This window comes from Hyperolius riggenbachi, chromosome 6, assembly GCF_040937935.1.
Source record: "Hyperolius riggenbachi isolate aHypRig1 chromosome 6, aHypRig1.pri, whole genome shotgun sequence".
Lineage (NCBI taxonomy): Eukaryota > Metazoa > Chordata > Amphibia > Anura > Hyperoliidae > Hyperolius > Hyperolius riggenbachi.
This window is the reverse complement of record NC_090651.1, coordinates 318,834,064-318,854,157: the sequence shown is the minus strand read 5'-3', so window position 1 is coordinate 318,854,157 and position 20,094 is coordinate 318,834,064. Positions and strand designations below refer to the sequence as shown.

At 41.5% G+C, this 20,094-nt stretch overlaps 1 protein-coding gene across 5 annotated transcripts in view; it reads right to left on the bottom strand.

The window, feature by feature from the left end:
- Positions 1-20,094, bottom strand: part of LOC137521712 (voltage-gated potassium channel KCNC1-like) — a 215,176-nt gene that overhangs the window by 11,536 nt on the left and 183,546 nt on the right. The window contains exons 4-5 of one of the 5 annotated variants that reach the window (XR_011022182.1): positions 16,219-16,344; positions 5,932-5,976 (exon numbers count right to left, since the gene is read on the bottom strand). The exons of 1 other annotated variant lie outside the window; for it this stretch is intronic. Coding sequence is in view for 2 of the 4 variants with exons in the window: in XM_068241359.1 (XP_068097460.1) it covers positions 16,238-16,344 (107 nt within the window). In the remaining 2 variants the exon portion in view is untranslated. Of the gene's footprint in view, positions 1-5,931; positions 5,977-16,218; positions 16,345-20,094 lie in introns of those variants that run through there. 3 more of the 5 variants (XM_068241360.1, XM_068241359.1, XR_011022183.1) reach the window with 3 other exon arrangements.

The window sequence follows — 20,094 nt, the reverse complement described above, 5'->3', positions numbered from 1 at the left end:
AAGATAACTCTGTTGAAGCTGCTAATGGGTTAAAAAGTATGTAATCATCTTCATTGAGAAATCTCCAGAGAAAAGCCAACTGAATAGCTGCCATGATCTCTCCACTCATTCTAGGTCAGTGATTCAGGAGGGATTACAGACAGAGGATCAGCACAACATCCAAGCAAAGTAGCATTTTGTAAAAGGATCCTCCATATTTCTCTTACTTCAGGTTCCCTCTAAAGGAATTTAAAATTGACTAGAAAAATGACACCAATCGTAAATCCAGAATCACTGGAGTGCAAAATGTGCCTATGACCTATTCATTTTGAAAAAGCCCCACTTATCCAACAAATGATACAGCTGTTTCAGGGTTTTTTGCTTCTCATCGGTGCAAGGCATGGATGAATATGGCTCTATGCTTTGTGCTGATAAGAACCAACAACTCTGAAACAGCTGTATACATATTGGATTAGCATAGCTCTATAAAATAAATAGGCTGTAGGCTCACTGCACACCAGCGGTTCTGGATGTGTGTCTGGAATTTAAGGGCACAAGGGGATAATTTGCATATTCAGTAGTGATGCGTTATGGGAGATCTTTCTTGCTTGATTTAAAGTATAAGAAGGGACATATATAATAAGGACACCTTTTTAAGTAAGTAAGAGCTTTTTGGTCCCTTTGAGTCCCCTATAACAGAGTTCCCCAACCCTGTCCTCAAGGCCCACCAACAGTACATGTTTTGCAGGAAACCAAAAACATTCACAGGTGGGGTAATTAGCATCTCAGCAGAGCTGATTACTTACCTGTGTGGATTTCCACAACACATGCGCCGTTGGTGGGCCCTGAGGAGAGGGTTGGGGAACACCACCCTATAATATCCTACTGGTTCTGAGTCACCATGAGCTATCTGGGTACTCTGTACCACCCAGTAATAGTACAGTTATTAGTGAAGTGTGGTAGGATGAGTAATGCCTGCATTCCTATATATTTCAGGGAGATATCTGGAAGCAGGTGGTTTCGGGACATGACGCTCAGCGACCAAACTAGACGCCGCCGATGCAGTAATGTAATGTTGCATGGGGCTAGTAAGGGTAATTTGGGGTTCCGGTGATACTGGTCCCCGAATTACATCTCCCTTCCAAGTTGTGACGACTCGGAGGGGATTACCGTTTTACACCACTTGGGATTTCAGCGGTAGCAGGGTGAGCCGTCAGTCGGCTGGCCCTGCGCCCAGCTCACCGCCCAGCTCACCGGCGGCATACATATAGGTACGCTGAAATCTTCCCATAGTTCCTAGCTTGGTTCTTAAGCACTCTGGAGGTGTGAGTGTTGCTATCCACCTTTGAATGATGCCATTTTTCCTGCTGGATTCTCCAAAATATAAAATAAAGATCCAACAAGGCCCTCCTCATCCCACCAAGTGTGCAGATCTGGTAATATATTTGGAAACACACTACCCAAAAATAAAATAAACTGTTAAAGTGATATTGCACCCTTAGGTGAAACAGCGCTAGTCACCAGTGTCCCCATAATGAAATCCACCACCAAGCACGTGCAAGTTGTATCACCACACTTGGTAATGTTGATGTGGCGTTGTAGCTATTCCATAGCTAAAATACCACACTAACTTATAGGAGCCAGGTTTGGACTCCTGTATAGCCGGAGGCACTGTACCGGTTGTCAGCACTTGGATGGTAATTGTGACATGGTGTTTTGGCTCTGTAGCCAAAACATCAAACACTGGACACTGAAGAAGGTGAAAAGTCGGCTAGGGTTTCGCCATTAGAGAAACAGTGCTTGGGGACAAGGTAGGGAGTGGCTAGTTTTTATTTGTTATGGTTAAAAGGATAGAGCTCATAAAGAGGAGTACATTGATCAGGACAATAGGGTTAGCCATTAGGGTTCAGTGTTATGATTAGACGCCAATGTTAGGAGGGTTATTGTTAGGAAATACAGGTGAAACTCGAAAAAAATAGAATATTGTGCAAAAGTTCATTTATTTCAGTAATTCAACTTAAAAGGTGAAACTAATATATGAAATAGACTCACTACATGCAATTATTTCCTATGTTAGTTTTACCTTTTAAGCTGAATAACTGAAATTAATGGACATTTGCACGATATTCTAATTTTTCAAGTTTCACCTGTAGGGGATGAGTTTAATATTTTTTTTTAATTTACTATGGTTAAAAGGTTAAAGATCATAAAGAGGATTACATTGGGCAGGAGGTTAGACGAGGAAAGGAATCAGATGACAAAGGGAAATCATGGATAGGTGTTTTAAAAGGGAATGTGTTGGGGGAGGTTAGGGTTAGTCATGAGGAAGAGGATTACATTAGGCAGAAAGGTTAGGGTTAGGCATAATTATGTTAGGAAAGGAAGTTAGAGATAGGTGTCAGGGATGGTAGGAAATATATTTGGGTTAGGCAAATGAAGGGAAGCCAATGCACCAAAGTAAAGGTAATTGCATTTTACCAATACTATAAACTACATCTGTTGTCAAGCCAAATTTAGAACATGACTGAATCATATATGTTCCCCTCAAGCACTGTACAATGCTTGGCCTAGCCAGAGCACATTTCTTGCAGTGTCTGTATTCCACTACCAGACCTATGTGCATAGATCCATCATTGGAGGTGTGGCATTGTGATGTCACTGCCAGACTTCCTGCACACTCATAGAACCCAAATGAGATGAGGGTGAAGCATGGTGCACAGACTCTGCATAGGCCACGTTACAGCACTGGTGGTGGTTGGAGGAGGTAGTGTGTAACATCTTTACCAAAACCAGTATGGGGAGACCTGGTGCCTAGAGATTTTACACCATGAGGTAAAAAATAAAAATCCCTTTAAGTGAGTTAGTTATTTGACTTCTATGAAAAACAACTGGTTAGGTTTATCATGCAGGTTTATTGTAGAGGAGATTTGAAGGGCAAGTGAGGAATAAATGTTGGTGCCGCACAGTCTTGTACAAAACAAAAGCAATCAACTGAGAAAATCCAACCACACATGATGGTTTTTTTGCTGAGAATGACCGATTGCATGAATTTCGCTGATAACCCTACGCCTCTATCCTAACCAATCAAAATTTTCTTAGTAGATCTGCCTCTCTTACAGAAAATTACCAGTTAACCAAATTATGCATATTTCTGCCAACAAAATGCAGTGTTGCTTTGGATAGAAGATCACGGACCGGTGTATTGTTTTTAGAAAACTTTCCATTCTTTAAACTTTTTACATTTTTCAGCTTTTTCATAAGCAATATTGTTCAGATGCAACAGTACTGAGACACAATCTGCCATGTACCAAAACGTAGAGCAAAGGACAGCAACTCACAGCATCTTCACCATGAGGTGCAAACCTTGAAATATACATTTCGATGTGTTGCGTTGAGTGACTGCGCTTGCAACAATTATTTTTTGCATTTGTGAACCCAGCAATGTAAAAAAGACATAAAAAAGCTACATGTAGGCATATCGGGAGAGAGAATCAAACTCCTTCAACTTACTCACGATGGCCTGAGCTCATTAACTATGGGAGAGCTGAAAGCAACGTGAATTGGAAAAATTCAAACAAGTTAGACATGGGGACAAAAGCCTTCCACTTCCACAGAAGGTTGTGCCCTCATCGTGATCATGAGCCAGTCTGGTTAGAAGGTGAACTGGTGGCCCAAATCTCTCAATAGTTACAGTAGATATATTCCCGCTTTAAGCTCTACAATGGAAGCTAATGAGCTGAGGGCCATAAAAAGGCTTGGATTTTATATGTTGGGAATCTGGCATTTGCCAGAAGGCATGACATGCTTCAGGGTATTCATTGGTCAAATATAATACCCCGTAGGTAGTTCAGCCTCAACTATCCCTCATTTAATAAAGAATATTTGTATTTATTTTGCAATGGATGGTGTTTCAAATTAACCAGATATGAGTTTTAATTCCAGCCCAGCCTGGACTGTCCGTTATTAAGCAGTCTTTGTAACGATAAGGAGTTCGACCCTTTCAGGATGTACAGTCTACATATTTTCAAGTGGTGACTAGTTTGTGTCTCAGGACTATGTTTGCTCAATGTTACCTTATTCACCAGAAAGCATGGAGAAGAAGCCGGCATGCAGCAGAGTAGCGGAGACTCACAAGTACTGGACGCTCACACATAACCAGTCAATACATGGACCCAACAGCACAAAATAATCAAGGTTGAAGGATTAGAATCACTTTACTGTGGTCACATGCAACTTTCTCTTACTGGTATTGGCTACACAGATAAGATTTTGATTGGTCAGTTCAACAAAATCTACCAACAACCTGGTGGGACCACCCAACCACATTTAAAGAGAACCTTTGCTACAACTGCTGATTTTTTTCTTTTGTGGAAGCTGCTACATTATCCCTTGGTTTCACTACTTAGAAAGTCAATCATCAGGAACAGAAATTCACATCAAGACTTCCAGTTATCACTTATGGTATGCTTGGTCCAGATCAGCAACTCGCTAAACAGTAAAGTCATAGGATCAATGCGACAGCAGTTTCTAGAAAAAAAAAATCAGTAATGGCAGCTCTCATGTTTTTCTCATCACAGGTACACTTTAAAAGATGTCAGTTGAATAGTTCTCATTGGTAAAAGAAAAAATCTGTGAAAGGACTTGTCCACTAGAAAGTAATATCTCAGTTACGGGTACATGCTATCGGGCTAAACCACCATTGGCAATGGCTTCTTCGGCATCATGCTTGTAGTGTATGTATCTGTGTTTATCTCATCATGTCACTTCAGGTATGCCTTAAGCTTGGAGAATATAACTGAACTGACTCAACAAACCTGGACTAGAATTTTATCTTTTTTTGTCTATTAAAAGTACCGAGTTTGTAACCCTCATTCATGTCCACACGCCTACTCTGAGAATGTTCTCTTATACATCCAGGCCACTCTATATTTACTAAAGACAACTTCCTACTTCCTGTTGGTGCAGGCATGTGACTGCCATAGAAAAAATGCAAATCCACAAAGTTTTCAGCCACTTTGACCACATCCTCATACGACCCAAGTGAAGATTGCAAGTGTTTGCCACCTAATAGCAGATACTTACAAAAAATCCAATCAGAGTTTGCTAGACCTCTTATGTTCTCCAGTGCAGGGCACCAACTACAAATCATGGACTCCCAATGTTCACAGCTCCTGCCCCCTCCCCTCAAGGTAACCCTTACAATTAGGAAGTGGCCTCCATAACTCCCCCCACTTAAAAAAAGTGTGGCCTCAACAGCAGCTGCTCTCCATGGGCAGGCCATGTACTGGAACGAGGGAGGCCCTGTACAACTCATTAGTGCCCCCCCCAGGGACGGACTTCAGGAGCTTTCCCCACTGTAGCCATTCTCCAGTGCCCTACAATCTCTGTAAATCAGGGCAACATAGTTCACTGCTGTTCCTATGATCGTCATAATGTACAAAAATGTTTAAAGTCCACCAGAAAGGGTAGGGACTTCTCTTTGTGGTTGCAGGATATGGGTAGAGCTGGGAATTTAAGTACCGTGATGCTTGAGTGATACAAAAAAGCCAATGGCTGATTTATTTGATGACCATGTACCAAGAAACCTGAATAATTACTTTGGTGTAGACAATCCCTTTGAAATGATCAACTAAAATCTGACTGTGAGCAGTCTGTGTCCCAATGTTCATCATTTCTCTAATTTTTCAATCAATCCAATGTGACTTGTGGCAAGATCTGTTGTCGTTTTCACTACTGCCTTTTTTATGCCCACTGTGCACCCTATTAACCTGTTTTATAGTTGGAATCTAATGACTGTAAAACCAGAAGGAACCACCTACAACCCAGAAAGAATGCATAACTCTCACAGTAATGACTTATCCACCAACTTGATCTGCTAGTATTACTGACAATTTATAGTCGTCACCACGTAATTAGTTAAAACGTGAACTAGAATTATTGGACCTAACTTGCCTCCAGTGTTGGCACTGATAATTCAGCTTCAGGGGTTTATGAGAGCTAAGGAGGAATAAACAACACACAAACAAAACACACACACAAAAAAAAACAAAAAAAATGAACTAAATATCAGCATTTGAAAAAGTTTGGAAAAACACACCTGTATAAATGTTAGTCCAGTTATAGTTAAAATGTAAAATTACAGGCTGTATTTGGTCAGAATGAGGATTAGCTACAAGGCAAAGAACGATGTGCAAAACTCACAGCAACCAATCTGCAGTCATCTTTCACTGATCTTACTTTGGCATACTAAAATGGTTTAGATACTGATTAAGCCCCATACAAAGAGAATATAACTGCTGTACTGTAACCCACTGCAGGTAAGCAGTTATCTTTGAGTTATGATGCATATAGAATACATTTGGCAATGTAACAATAATTCTAATGTGTTTTTAGAACATTTATTTTGTATTATTCTTAGCACTAATACGTCTGACCCTGAATTCAAAACTGTACATTCCCTAAGGATAGCTGAAAAATGTAACTCACTAAAGTCTTAGGTCCTATTTACAATTAATGCATTGCATTGAGTTGTGTTGAGTTGTATTACATCCCATTTGCCAACGTGGCGCAGCGCGACACAACTCAAAGCATTAAGTGTAAATAGGGCCTAACAGTAGCTTACCTCTGCCAAGAATAAATAAATAAAGAGTACTTTACATGGTACAAGTGTGTAGCACTTGCAGGTGGAAATTAAGTGGTGTAAGGTAGTAAAACGATTGCTACTCCCCACTCAATCCCCAGTTAGGATGCAATTAGCCGCTTGCTGGAATGCTGCTGTTGTATAATATATGACCGCCATTAGTATTACGAGCAGTGTACAGCTTTGGGTGGCGACAGTATAAGCCGTAATGTCAACTGGAAGCTTTTCCAGAAGGTGGCAGTAGAGCAGGACTATTTCCTTTAGCCATGCCAGTATACGGAAAGGCCACCCAACAATACTGTATTGTTTGTTTTATTTAATGGAGCTTTACAGGTCAAATCTAATACATTTGAATGAAGTGATATTAATTCTCAGTCAATACAAAGTTTATGGTAATTTTATGCAGACTTGGACATGGACCGATCAAATGCAGCAGTCAGTTTCCAATTGACTCAGAATTTATAGCATTCCATTGACCATCCCTACTATAGGAACATGAATGAGACATTGGGGCCTATATGCAGTTCACTTTTTTTCCTGAGTTATCTCCCAGGAGAATATTTTCCTACTCTCTTTAAAATAACTTTTAAGCATTTAACAGTTGAAAATGTACCCAAAAGTTGGTAAATAAAAAAAGTACTGTCAACATCATTCTGAGGAATTCTCTTGCTTGCTGGTGGTTTAAAAAGCATTTTATGACAAGGTGTGAACATATCACCTAGAAGAAAACTCAGGAGAAAAGGTGAATTGCATATGAGCCACTGACCACACTGAGCCTCTCTGTGTTTGTGTGGGTTACCTCTGGGTCCTCAAGTTTCCTCCCACAACCCTAAAACATACTGGTAGGTCGAATGGCTCCCCCCAAAGAAAACAAAAAACAAACTGATGTAGCTACACTATGGCATTAAAACAAGATTGCAAACCTCACTGAGGCCCATGTGCAGGTGGAGCAGCATGGGTTTTTCTTTGTCCTTATTGGCCCTGCAGGGAGGGGGTTTAGAGGTGGAGCCAGGCAAAAAAGATTGAGAAGAGGAAGGAAGGCTGGAGCCTGGCTTGGCGATCCGACACAGGGATTGATGTGAGCGCAGGGGGATGAGCAGCACAGCCCCACCACACAGTGAACGGTGTTTGTGCACCCTACGTCGGCGCCCCTGACAGCCAATAGCGCTCCAGGCAACAGCCAGGAATGTCTTTGGCAAAAAATGGCCATTGCAGGGTGTGTTCTTGTAGGACTATTTTTGACACACTTCACTTCAGCAGGAGCAGAGGTGAACAATGGTAAATTGTACTATATAAAACTCCAAATAAACATAGACAAATGGAATGGACAGGGAAGATTTAGGAATATATCTTTATTGGATACCCACAATAACGGTGAAAAAAACTGGCTAACTTCTCAGCTAAATGTAGCTATACATTATTACATTTTTTGTGTTCGTTGACTAGAAAATCTGATTATTTTTTTCATTTGATTGAGAAATATACCATACACTTGTGATTGATTTTTTTAAAAAAATTTCAGAAAACAATTACGGTACTGAATAAAATACTATGTTTTTATGTTTTTCTTTCTGATTTTTACAACACATCCAATCAGCTTTTTATGGGGAAAAAATGAAAAATGTAATTTTTCTAGATCGAAAAAAGGGTAAAATTAATCAGCTTGATTGTATTGTGGATGGTCACCTTAACAGATAATTATCTACCAAAATCTAAATAAAAGCACTGTTTGATGTACTCTGTACAGTGCTGCAGAAAATGTGCTAAATAAATTAATAATAATAATAGTAGTATAGGTGCAAACAGTTATAGTGGAATGCATACAGACAGTGCCGTTTGGATTGGTTTAGTCTTTGTGGCAGAACTAGTGCTGCCATCGGAATAACATTTGAAATGTAAAAAAAATTTCAAAACAAATATCTTTCAAACTACGTCAATTGAAAAACTTCTGCATATTCTTTAAATTCTGTCCTTGGGCAGCATTCTGACTCATGCCTGGGAATTAGTTGGATAGCTGTTTGGAGAGAAAGGTTGTTTTCATGGGAAAACAATAGTAATCAAGAATTTTTTTCCAACTTGCTTTATTGATTATTTTCCCCTCAAGAGTGGCCATACACTGGTCCAAGAGCCATAAGGCTCGGTTCACACTACGCGAAATCAGATTTTCCACAACTGAGGTGTGTGCGTTTCATTTCCCTGCAATTTTTGTACCAAAAGTGGTACCATTTTTTTAAGCGTTTCTTTATATTGTAAGCATTTTTGCGGTCCGCTTGCAAGCTGTGGTCTTGCAAACTGTCCACAAGGATGCATAAAATATAAAATTATATATATTTTTTTATTATTTTTTATTTTCACTTTATTATTTGCTGCTATGGGCAGTAGTGCTGCTCATAGTTTGTTTGCTTTTTTACACCAGGGGGCGCACACAGCGTCATCAGAGGCATGATCACTGAGGCACAGGAATCAACGAACGCGGAAGAAGAGGAGATCGCTGCTAGGGATCACCGTGATGAAGATTGGAATACGATTGCAGGGAAGCCGTGGGGTGCCGGCGAGGGTTCCTGCACACCAGGGATGCCGCAGGTGAGTAATAGTAATAACTGGATGAGCCTACTTCTTACTGATTCCAGCTATTTTTTTTAGGGTGAGTCAGGCAAATCCCTAAAGAGGTTCTGTGGCATTAATAAAATCAAACAAGCTGACACTCACCTGGGGCTTCTATCGGCCCCCTGCAGCAGTAATGTCCCGCGCCGTCTTCCTCCGATCACCCATTCCAAGCCGCCGGTCCCGGTTTAATATTCATCAACAGACGAATAATGCTCGCTTCTGCTGGCGTCATCGGGAGCTTACTGCGCAGGCGCAGTACAAAGTTTTCTTTTACTGTGCCTGCACAGTAAGCTCCCGATGACACTTGCGGGAGTGAGCACGTGTGCGGCCACGGCAGTGCAGCCACAGTGTAATCACTCGTGTGATTGCACGGGGACCGGCGGCAGGGAACGGAGTTCCGGAGGAGGACGGCGTGGGACATTACCACTGCAGGGGGCCGGTTGAAGCCCCAGGTAAGTGTCAGCTTGTTTGATTTTTATAATACCACAGAACCCCTTTAATGCTAGGAAGGTTAATAAATCCTGTGTTGACTATACGATTCATTCTCCCATGTCTGTTGTGTCCATTGTGGTAACAGAACACAAAGTCCTGTCCTGCACAGATTTTTTTGGACTCGGCACATGTCTTAAGGTGGCCTTAATGGCACAATATTTTCGTGAGATGTTATCTTTCGATGTAATAATTACAATCAAATTGTACAGAAAACAGGGCAGTGTTTGGTGAAAATGAAAACGATTCTTTGGTCGATTGGAAATGAAAATTTCGTCCATCCTAAAGTTGGATTTTGCCCTAATTGACCGGTTTATGGGAAAAATTGAGAATCCCCTTCCGATTACTTTTGATCATAAAAAGTGCGTGGAAGGATCGCATCTGATGAAAAAATTGTACTGTTAGGCCTCTTTCCCACCAAGACGTTGCGTTTTAGGGGTCGTTAAGGTCGCATAGCGTGCCCCTAACGCAACGCATGGTGGTGTTGAAGTTGGGCGTCAGATTGAGCCGCGTTATGTGGCTCTCAAAGCAGCCGCTCCAGGATAGTGATGGAAAGTCCGGATCTTTTTAAGGATTCGGATCATTCGAATCGGATCATTGAAAAGGACCGGATCATTGAACCGAGTCATTTGAATCATTTTACTAGGGAAGCAGACTGGGTGAAATGACTAGCAGGACAGGACTTTCCCTGCACTGTACATTCTGTATGTTCCTGTTTCTTCCAGACAGACCTCCACTGTGAACCGAATCTTTCATTGTGATGATCCGGATTATTCGACTCACAAAAAAGATCGGATCAAATGAACGGATCATCATGATCCGGACAACACTACAGTTCCACCACGAGTCACCACAGTGCAGTGAATATTAATTAGCCATGTGGCTGGCTGAGGAGGAGGAGGGGAGACCTCCTCCTCCTCCAACATTACTGAGAATGTGCAAACAGTCTAACGTACAGCATGCAGCACTTTGTTTAAACGTGCTGCGTTACTATGTAACGCAATGTGTGCACTGTGAACAGCACATTGATTTTACAGTGCTGTGAGTTGGGCTGCATTACTGGCTGCTGTAACGTGGGACTTTAACGTCCCACTGTGAAACCAGCCTTAATGTGCACCTCAATGGCAATGTTATCAATTAAATGTCCATTACAGCAGAGACCAACGGATGGGCACAGCAGATCATACATCTGTTCTACGCTGATTGTCCATGTTAAAGAAGCAATAAAAAAAAATGTAAAATGCATATATATATATAAAATGGACGTTCCTCCCAGAGTAAAATGCACTATACATTTCTTTTTTCCTATGTCACTGCCACTTATAATAGGTAGTAAAAATCTGACAGACTTTGGACTAGTCCATCTCCTCATAGAAGTTTTCCAGTATTCCCTTTATTATTTTACAAAAGCACTTCCTGGAAAGGATCTATACGGAGATGCCACACAGCCTCTCTACTCTTTGTACACTACTCTGGCAGATGGACTAAGCAACTGCAGCTCAGCAAGTGCTTTTATAAAGCAAGAAATAACTGTGAATCCCCCATGAGGAGATGGACTAATCTTAAACTTGTCATATCTGTCAGATTTTCAATGCCTACTGTGAGTAACTGCAACATAGGAAAAAAGTCATTTATAATGCATATTAGACTGGGAGAAATGTACATTTATACGTATGCATTTAAAATTTAGAATCCGGTGTTGAGTGTGCACCTAGACTTAGATTTTCATAAAGTTGGACTATTGGTAAAACATTCTTATTTAAGAGTACAGCTATCCCTTAATATGTAGCCATAGAATGGCACAGTAATGTCATATTTTTCACTACTGCCTCAAAATATCTATATGCAGATTCCTTTATGCAAAAAAAATGTGCACGTCACATAAACATAATATTTCACACTAACAAAAAAAGACAAAAAATTTCATACTGTACATATATCCAACCCCGGAAATAGTCATACATATTCTGCACTAGATATGTTGTGAATTTACTCTAATCTCATAAAGACTCAGTCAACCCACAATTTATATTCTGGATACAGACCCACACTGGAGGTTAGAATTAACTGGCTTCATCTATCTTAAGGTTCGGTTTTGTATTCCCCAAGGTTTAGCCCTATTCCACATTCTGCAGTGGTGGGCGGGGCCTTATTCCACATGCAACAGTGGTGAGCGGAGCCTTATTCCACATGCTACAGTGGTGGGCGGAGCCCTATTCCACATGCTACAGTGGTGGGTGGAGCCTTCAGTGTTTCAGAATTCTTAATATCTGAGCAATCCAGCAGTAAGAATGCTTTCATTGGTTAAGGTGAACCTTTATATCAATACCAGAATGTAGGGTTAGATCATTAGAACTACCTATTCTGGACTAGTTCTGTTCTCTTAAATCCTAAGGAAAACAGAAATTATGATTTATATTTTTTATCGGTTATTTGAGCTTGATAATGCTAAGCCTGTATTGTTATTTTATTTGGCCCAGAGTTATACCTTAGCTCTTATATGACCCAAAGAGCTCAGTCACCTGCATTTAGTAATTGAACGTCAGCCATCCTTATAATAAAGAGCCTTTTTTTACTTCGTACCCCATCCTGTATCTCTGCAGGGTTAACCTCTTTACTCTTACCTGGATAACTTGCAATGGTCAATAGTTAACGCCTGTACCCTGAACTCTCAGGATTTGGGGGTTGATCTCCTTTAGATGCCAGTTACAGCTAGTGGATAATATCAGATGAACTGTGTTTAGATATTATCACATGGTGCCTTGGCTATTGTAGGATGGTAACTTGAATCAGGAAGGCAGATGGTAGCGCACTGCATCTGTTTCCTTCTACAACTTGCCAGCAAGTGAGGGTTATTGAGGAATGATCTGAGCTAGTTATATTGCATACAAAGGCTTGCTTGATACTGTGCTTCCTAGGCAGCCCAGCATGCACTTTCGCATGTTGCCTTAAAGCATCAGATCATTAGATAACCACAGTTAGTAGATGAAATATGTGCGGAAATGAAGAGTTTGGATCCATACTTGGCTGGTGTCTGTAAGGGTTTCCATTCATAAAAGTGTCTAAAGGAGGAAAGTTCCTTGTCCATAGCAACCAATCAGATTCTCTCATTCAGATACCCAGGGGTTGGTTAAAAGACCACTATTGTAGAAAAATGTAAAATTTTACAATTCAGACGCATAAAATGTAGATTCCTTCCAGAGTAGAATGCACTATAAATTATATTTCTCCTGTGTTGCTATCACTTACAGGAGCAAATGAAAATCTGATAGATCTGACAGATTTTGGACTAGTCCATCTCTTCATTGGGGATTCTTAGCCTTTCCTTCATTCTTTATCAAAGCAGTCCCTGGAAAGGGCCTATACAAAGATGTCAGCCAACTTCCCTACTGGTTTGCACACTATTTTGGCAGTTGGACTGAGCAACTGCAGTTCAGTAAGTGCTTTTGTAAATAAAGAAATAACTTAGAATTGGACTAGTCCAAAACTGTAAGTGACACCAACATGGTAAAAAGGTAATTTACAGTACATTTTACTCTGGGAGAAATGTACATTTAAATGTACATATTTTAAATTTACAGTTTTTCGCAATCGTTGTCCTTTAAGGCTAACTGAGAGAAGCCAGTAGATGCAGCACAGACACCTCTATTTTCAGACACTTTTTTTTCCAGTTTTTACACTAGTATGGAAATTGTGAAAGACATTCCAAGAAACAGTTACACTTTTTCCACGTATTCCTGTTCAGCAGTCTGCAGCCCGTTAACTAAGATGTGATGATAAATCCATTACCTGATATTAACATGGATGGTTGTTTGTTAGGACAGCTGACGGCATAGATACTTATTTCCAGTTCTAATATTTCTTAAGGTCATTGTCATAACTAGCAACCATCCTATGGTTCAGATAACAGCATAGACCTCACACAAAGATCATCAAATCTTTTATGAAAGTTATAGGGCTGAGAGGTATAACTTATGACTGGTCCTCCTTTGTGGAATATGTGGAAGAGCGTACATTTTTTCTTAGACAATGCATTAAAAGGTCAGTCCACCCAAAACATTTTGATTATTGCAGGACTGATGATTGAATCACTTGCTTCTTATATCTCTCAGGAAGCCAGCAGCCAAATCCCAATCTTGTGTTCACAGCTCAGCCCACCAGAGCAGGATCATCCACCAGGCAACCTAGGCAGGTGCCACTGCCTGGGCCCTAGCAGGTGTCAAGGGGCCCACCTGTCACCTTCTCCGACCTCTCTCCACTTCAGCATACTAAAAGGACCACAAGGGGGTGCCAAATCTACTAGATTTCCTAGTGCTTCATTACATCTGAATCCATCTCTGTCATACATATGGCAGCCTCCATATCCCACTCAGTTCAAGTTTCCTTTAAGGAGAATGCCACAAGAGGGATTGGGCTCAGTACTGGGGGATTCTGTATTACAGAAGAGCTGCTGCGATTGCTTTACTGAAGATGGAGATCACAGAAGAGGTTTGAAGAATAAAGGGTGCGTCTCTGGCTTGGGTGTGTTATAAATTGTCTACTATTACTTGGGAATAACTGGGTCATATTGTGTCATACCTAGCTGGGACCTTATTTAGAAATCACTGGGCCCCCCTGCAAAACTTTGGATGGGGCCGCCTCCCCAGCACACTGAATAGGGACTGTCTACAAATCTGTGTCTACAAAACTTTGTATGATTCCTTATCAGTGGCTGAGCAGATGCAGTCATTAGAACAATAGTGCAGAGAGCAGAAAGTTTTTCTCTCCTTTCCCTTAGTTGTCAGTCAGTCAGGACAGGGCCGCATGTGGCCTTTGGGCCCCCCTGCGACTGCATCCCTTGCAGGGTCTATTGTTACGCCCCTGATACCTAAGGATTCTGGGAAGGTAGCAAATTACGGCTGTGTGATTGGACCCATGTGCTACCCCTACAGCAAAAATATTTGATATATAAGAGTCAAGGATGGATGTTCCTCACTACAATGCTATGCTTTTAGAATCACCCAGGTTTTCATATGATCTCCAGATTTAGTAATTGAAGCACATAATATAGCAGGCTTCCACTCCTCACCTAAGAGTCCGTTCGGCCTCTGGCAGCTCCGTTAGTGACGTTGCAAGGAGTCGTGCGCAACTGCACATGCGCGGCCCGTCTCCTATGCCCACCTGTCTCGCTCGTGCACCCATCGCCTTGTGTGTTCTTCGCACACATGGTGCCAATGAACCACAAATGCGCAGAACGCTCAAGGTGACAGGCGCAGGATGGACCGCGTATGCGCAGTTACACACAACTCCTGGTGAATTGGCACACTAATGGCGTCAGTAGAAGTAAAACAGAGGGAACCCAGAGGGCGCCGAGGCACCTCACGGGCTATTGGAGTGTGGAGGAAGCCCCAGGTAAGTTCAGTTTGGCATTTTCTTTTTGTGTTTAGAGTCCCTTTAAGTCCTCATGCACACTACATGCGATTCCGATTTAATTTATACGATCCGATTTATGATTCAGATTAAAAAAAAGTGCTGCATGCTGCTACGTTTTTTTGTTCGGAATCAGAAATCGAATCATATAAAAAAAATCGGAATCACATGTAGTGTGCAAGAGTCCTCAGGCTTGGTTTGTACCGCAAATCGCAATCACTAACACTTACATTTTGCAAAGCCATTTTCAAAACGATTTTTGAATTAATGTGCATTTTTGCATATTCATTCAGGTTGAATCATTCCGAGAATACTACATGCAGCACATTTGCGATTTTAACCAAATCACAATTCTGCTGTGGGGACTCCATCGTAGGGTTACATTAGCTAAACGCTTTTCGAAATGTGGATGGTCTGAAAAGCGCAGAAAAGGGCCCTTGGTGTGATCCAGTCCTTATCCCTCATCTGGCTTGGACAGGAATTATGGCACATTGTCCAAAAAGGGAACAGATAGAAAATAAAACCCTGAAACAATATGTTTCCAGCTTAGCCAAAGCTAAAATAGCCTTTTTGTCTGGAGCTGGGTTTTAAGGATTAAGACATTCCCACCACAACACAGTAAGCAGGATTCTGATTTGCTGCCGGCAAACTTGACTAGCGGATAAAAATGGTCGATGAGATGTTAATAATTACAGCTTGCCTACAAATTTAACTGAAACTGCATGCAGGAAGTACATTTGATTGGACCAGTACCAAACTGCATACAATTTGTATAAAATCTGCATGCAAGGCCAAATTATTTAGGTCTCCTTGACCATCTCCGCTGGTGAAATTCCAGAAGATTCAGCATCTGAAGTGATATAAGAAGCTGATTTGTGAAGCATTCACAGTTTTAAACCCTGACCCTTGAGTGGACTGTCCCTTTAGGTGTTTCTCCAGCCAGAAAATCACTGTTAATATGGATCTAGGCAATATAATGGCAAGGGTAAATTGGCATAATGGGAAGGGATTTCTGGTGCATTGCAGTAACAGAAATGAGCCAGGTTTGTCATTCAGGAGGGTGAGAAAAGGGCGACCCCTTTCATGCTACTCACCCCTAAGGCATCATGCATCCTACTGCTTGATCCATGTGGCTGCATTGGCATTGAGGTCATGCAGGAGGTCAACGTCTTGTTTGTACCAGTCGTCGTGCTGAGGTGATGGAGTGCAGGCGTTGACAGCTGAACAGCGAAGGGCGCAGGCAATGACAATGAAACATGGATGGGAATGAACATAAACAAACAAAAAAAAAAAGAAATGTTTTAATGTAGATGACTTTATACAAGATGTACTGTCCCCATCCTCCCAGCATGTGTGTCAGCCTCTGCAAGAGTGTCACATTCTGTCATCAAAAACCTATAAGACACATTTGATCATATATAGTTCATTAAAAAAAAAACAGAAATAATTTTTTTAAAAGTATTTATGGCGTTCAGTTTTATTTATTTACTTTTTAAATCAGGTAACATGAAACGTTAAATCTAAAGATTTCATGTGTCCTGTTTTGCAGCCAGTAGGTGGAGCTCGTGAGCAAGGCATAGGGATGTCTCACTGGCTGAAAACACCCGGTTTAACACCTGAATAGACACCTGAATAGACTCCTTTAGGCCAGAATACTGAAGTTTTCATTCAGTTATGTAGCTTCTTGTTTTACTGTTAAGGTGCCCATTAACGGTACAATCTCCTGAACGATCGTTCATACAATCAATTGGATTGATGAATGATCCATCGCTCTATCAATCCGAATGGCTTATCATTTCCTCCTCCGTTGGTGGGCCCGAATAATCGATAGAAACGATCGGATCATTCAAGAAATTGAATTGGTAATGGGCACTTTTACACTTCGGAGACGTAATATCAGCATCATGCACTTGGTAAGTCACACTTGACTTACTTTCCCTTCACCACTTTCTAAGTTGGCTAAATTCCCTTGATCTGTTCCCTCCAGTTAAAAAAAAAAATCTACATGCAATTCATCCAAAATTGTTAGGCCTCACTTTTATGATTTGCGAAAGCATGCCCGTTGTAATGTTCCCACTTTATGCACGGTGTATTTTTCCAATATGCGAACATACGGCAAGCTACATTTTAATGCATTTTGCTCTTCCTTTATAGTCAATGGAAGCACATAAAAAAATCATTAAAATGCACAGAAACGCAATCCCCAAACTCAACTGAGATTACAGATGCGTGTTACTGCATGCAATGTAATGCCATCCTAATGGGTATATGAAATGCATGCAAATATATTATATTTTTTATAGTAAAAAACCAATAAAGCAATTAATATTGGCAACAAGCCCTTATGGATGGACTACTTTGGACAAATCATGCACTGACATTTTCAAGATTGCAGCCACAAGTTCTCTTGCTGATTTTTTTTTTTAGTTAAATGAAGTGGGGGAGTGGTTACAATCCCCACCTGACTTTACAGTTGTCTGTGGTCCTGTTGGGAAAAAAAATTCTCCTGTTACAGTCCCTAGAAAAAAAAATTGTTTTCTGGCTTTATCGTTAATGTTTTGGTAATATTGGCTTATAAATTGACCACCTGACATGGGTATGCATATCAGTTGGGCTGGCATTCATAAATTGCATATGAATTCCAGGTTGATCATAAACTCACCAACCCACTTTAATAAGCATGGAGACCGTAGCTCCCTCCTAGCCATAACAAGTGCAGCTAACTAAACTGCACTCACTCCCACATTCCCTTACCAGTACCACCATAACACCCATCCACCCCCTCTCCCAAAAAATAATGCCACTCCCCCCCCCCCCCCCAAGTACTGCCAGTCCCACCATCAAACACCCTCCACCCCCCACACACATCTGCTCTTCTTTTCATCCTCACAGCTACCAGGAAATGGGTGGTAGGGGGGGGGGGGGGAGGAGTGCAGTGAGGGGCCAGTATACTGAGGTTGGGGGGAAATGCCCCCCCCCCCAGCCTTACAGTGGCTTCTCTCTGAATAGTTACTGGTGGTAGTTAATATGATGGGTATACTTTAACCTTTGCTGTTAAAGAGAAACTGTAGTTAGTGAAAATAACATAGTTAGTAAAATTGCTTATTTTTTACAATATTCATTTATAGATTATTTAGTCAGTGTTTGCCCATTGTAAAATCTTTCCTCTCCCTGATTTATATTCTGAAGTGTATCACTGGTGGTGACCTCTTTAATTCTGCCAGGTGATCTGTACAAAATGTTCGTTCCTGGGGGTTTTGTGCACAGAGGGAGATATTGCTTGTTTGGCAGTTGGAAAAAGCCATCATATTCCACAATGCAATGCGGTTCACAGACCGCAAACTTTAGGGACTATGGTCATGACATCACACTGTAGGAAGGGTTTCACCACAATATCAGCCATAAAGACCCTCATGATTTATTGGAGAAAAGGTAAAGATTTCTCGTGGGAAAGGCTATCAGCTACTGATTGGGATGAAGTTCAATACTTGGTTGAAGTTCCTTTTTAAACTAACTTGCAATCACAATGAACATTTCTATCCCCTCACAAGCAAGACTCTGTATCCGTACAATATTATATGGAAAACTATCTACTGTAGGTAGCAGGGCAGTTTCTAGGCTAAATTGCACCCAGGGCGAGGGTGTAAAAATTGCGCTCCCCCCCCCCCCACCCCTGTGGATTCGGGAACCCTTACTCTTTAGGAACAGAAACACAGCCACAGGTCACAAGTAGATCTGTCTACTTTCTAGTGACCAGCCGCTCATCCAGGAGGAAGCAAGAAAGCTCCCAGGCGAGGAGAGCCCGGAAAGCTGACTCCTCCATGGGCACCGTGTACTGACAGCCTGCAGTACCGCTACAGGACATCAGGTGTCATCACGGGGTGGTGACGTGATGATGACTTGAAGTCTGATGCAGACAGCCTAGGAGGAGTCAACGAGGGTGATCACGCTGGTAATCTTCTTTCTTCTTCCATTTGGCTGCACTGCTCGTCACCAGCTCCCTAGCGGTAATGTCTTTCTGCCTGCGCCCCCCTTCATCTACTTTCTGGTCTGCGCCCAGTGCGGTCGCCCTGCCCGCACTGCCCAAGAAACTGCCCTGGTAGGTAGTAGAATTAGCCTGGTGTCAATGGCAATGATGTGCAGATCATGCTGCCTGTGTCTACTTGCAGATCTAAAGTGGACACAAAGGCCAGCACAGCAATGTATATGGGAGTGCAAATTGGCACCCATAAACTCACTACAATTAGCACAATATAATGTAAGTGTGCAGATTTTATAATTCAGTTGATAGACAGATTTGTTGTTATTTTAGTGACAATACACAGGCTGTAATTTGCTTCAAATGTGCAGCTATCTCTGTAAAATGTATACGCTATAGGCTTGCTATACACATGTGAGCCTGGCTTCAGGGGAAAAAATAGATAATTTGCATATTCAGGAGTGATGCATCATGGGAAAGCACAGTTGCTCACTTAAAGGACAAATGAAGCAAGAGGTATGTGCAAGCTGCCATATTTATTTCCTTTTAAATAATGCACATTACCTGGCAGTCCTGCTGGCCATGGATCCTGAACAAGCATATGCACATGCATACAGCAGATCAGATGTTTCTGACAATATTGTCAGAACTGACAAGATTATCTGCAAGCTTGTTTCTGGTGTGATTCAGACACTATTGCAGATAAATAGATCAGCAGGACAGCAAATGGTATTGTTTAACAGGAAACAAATATGGCAGCCTCCATATTCTTCTCTCTTCAGTTGTCCCTTAAAGCTGAATTATCGCAAATATCTTCTGTTTTAACCTTCCTGGCAGTAATCCCGAGTGTAGCTCGGGCTAGCTGCCGGAAGCTCAATGCAGAGTATAGTGCGTTTTTACTCACCTCCAGGGGGATCCAGACGTCGGTAGCCGTTCTCCTTCCTGTCCTCCGAGGCTCTGAATCACTCTGGTGACATCGGCGTTATCGATC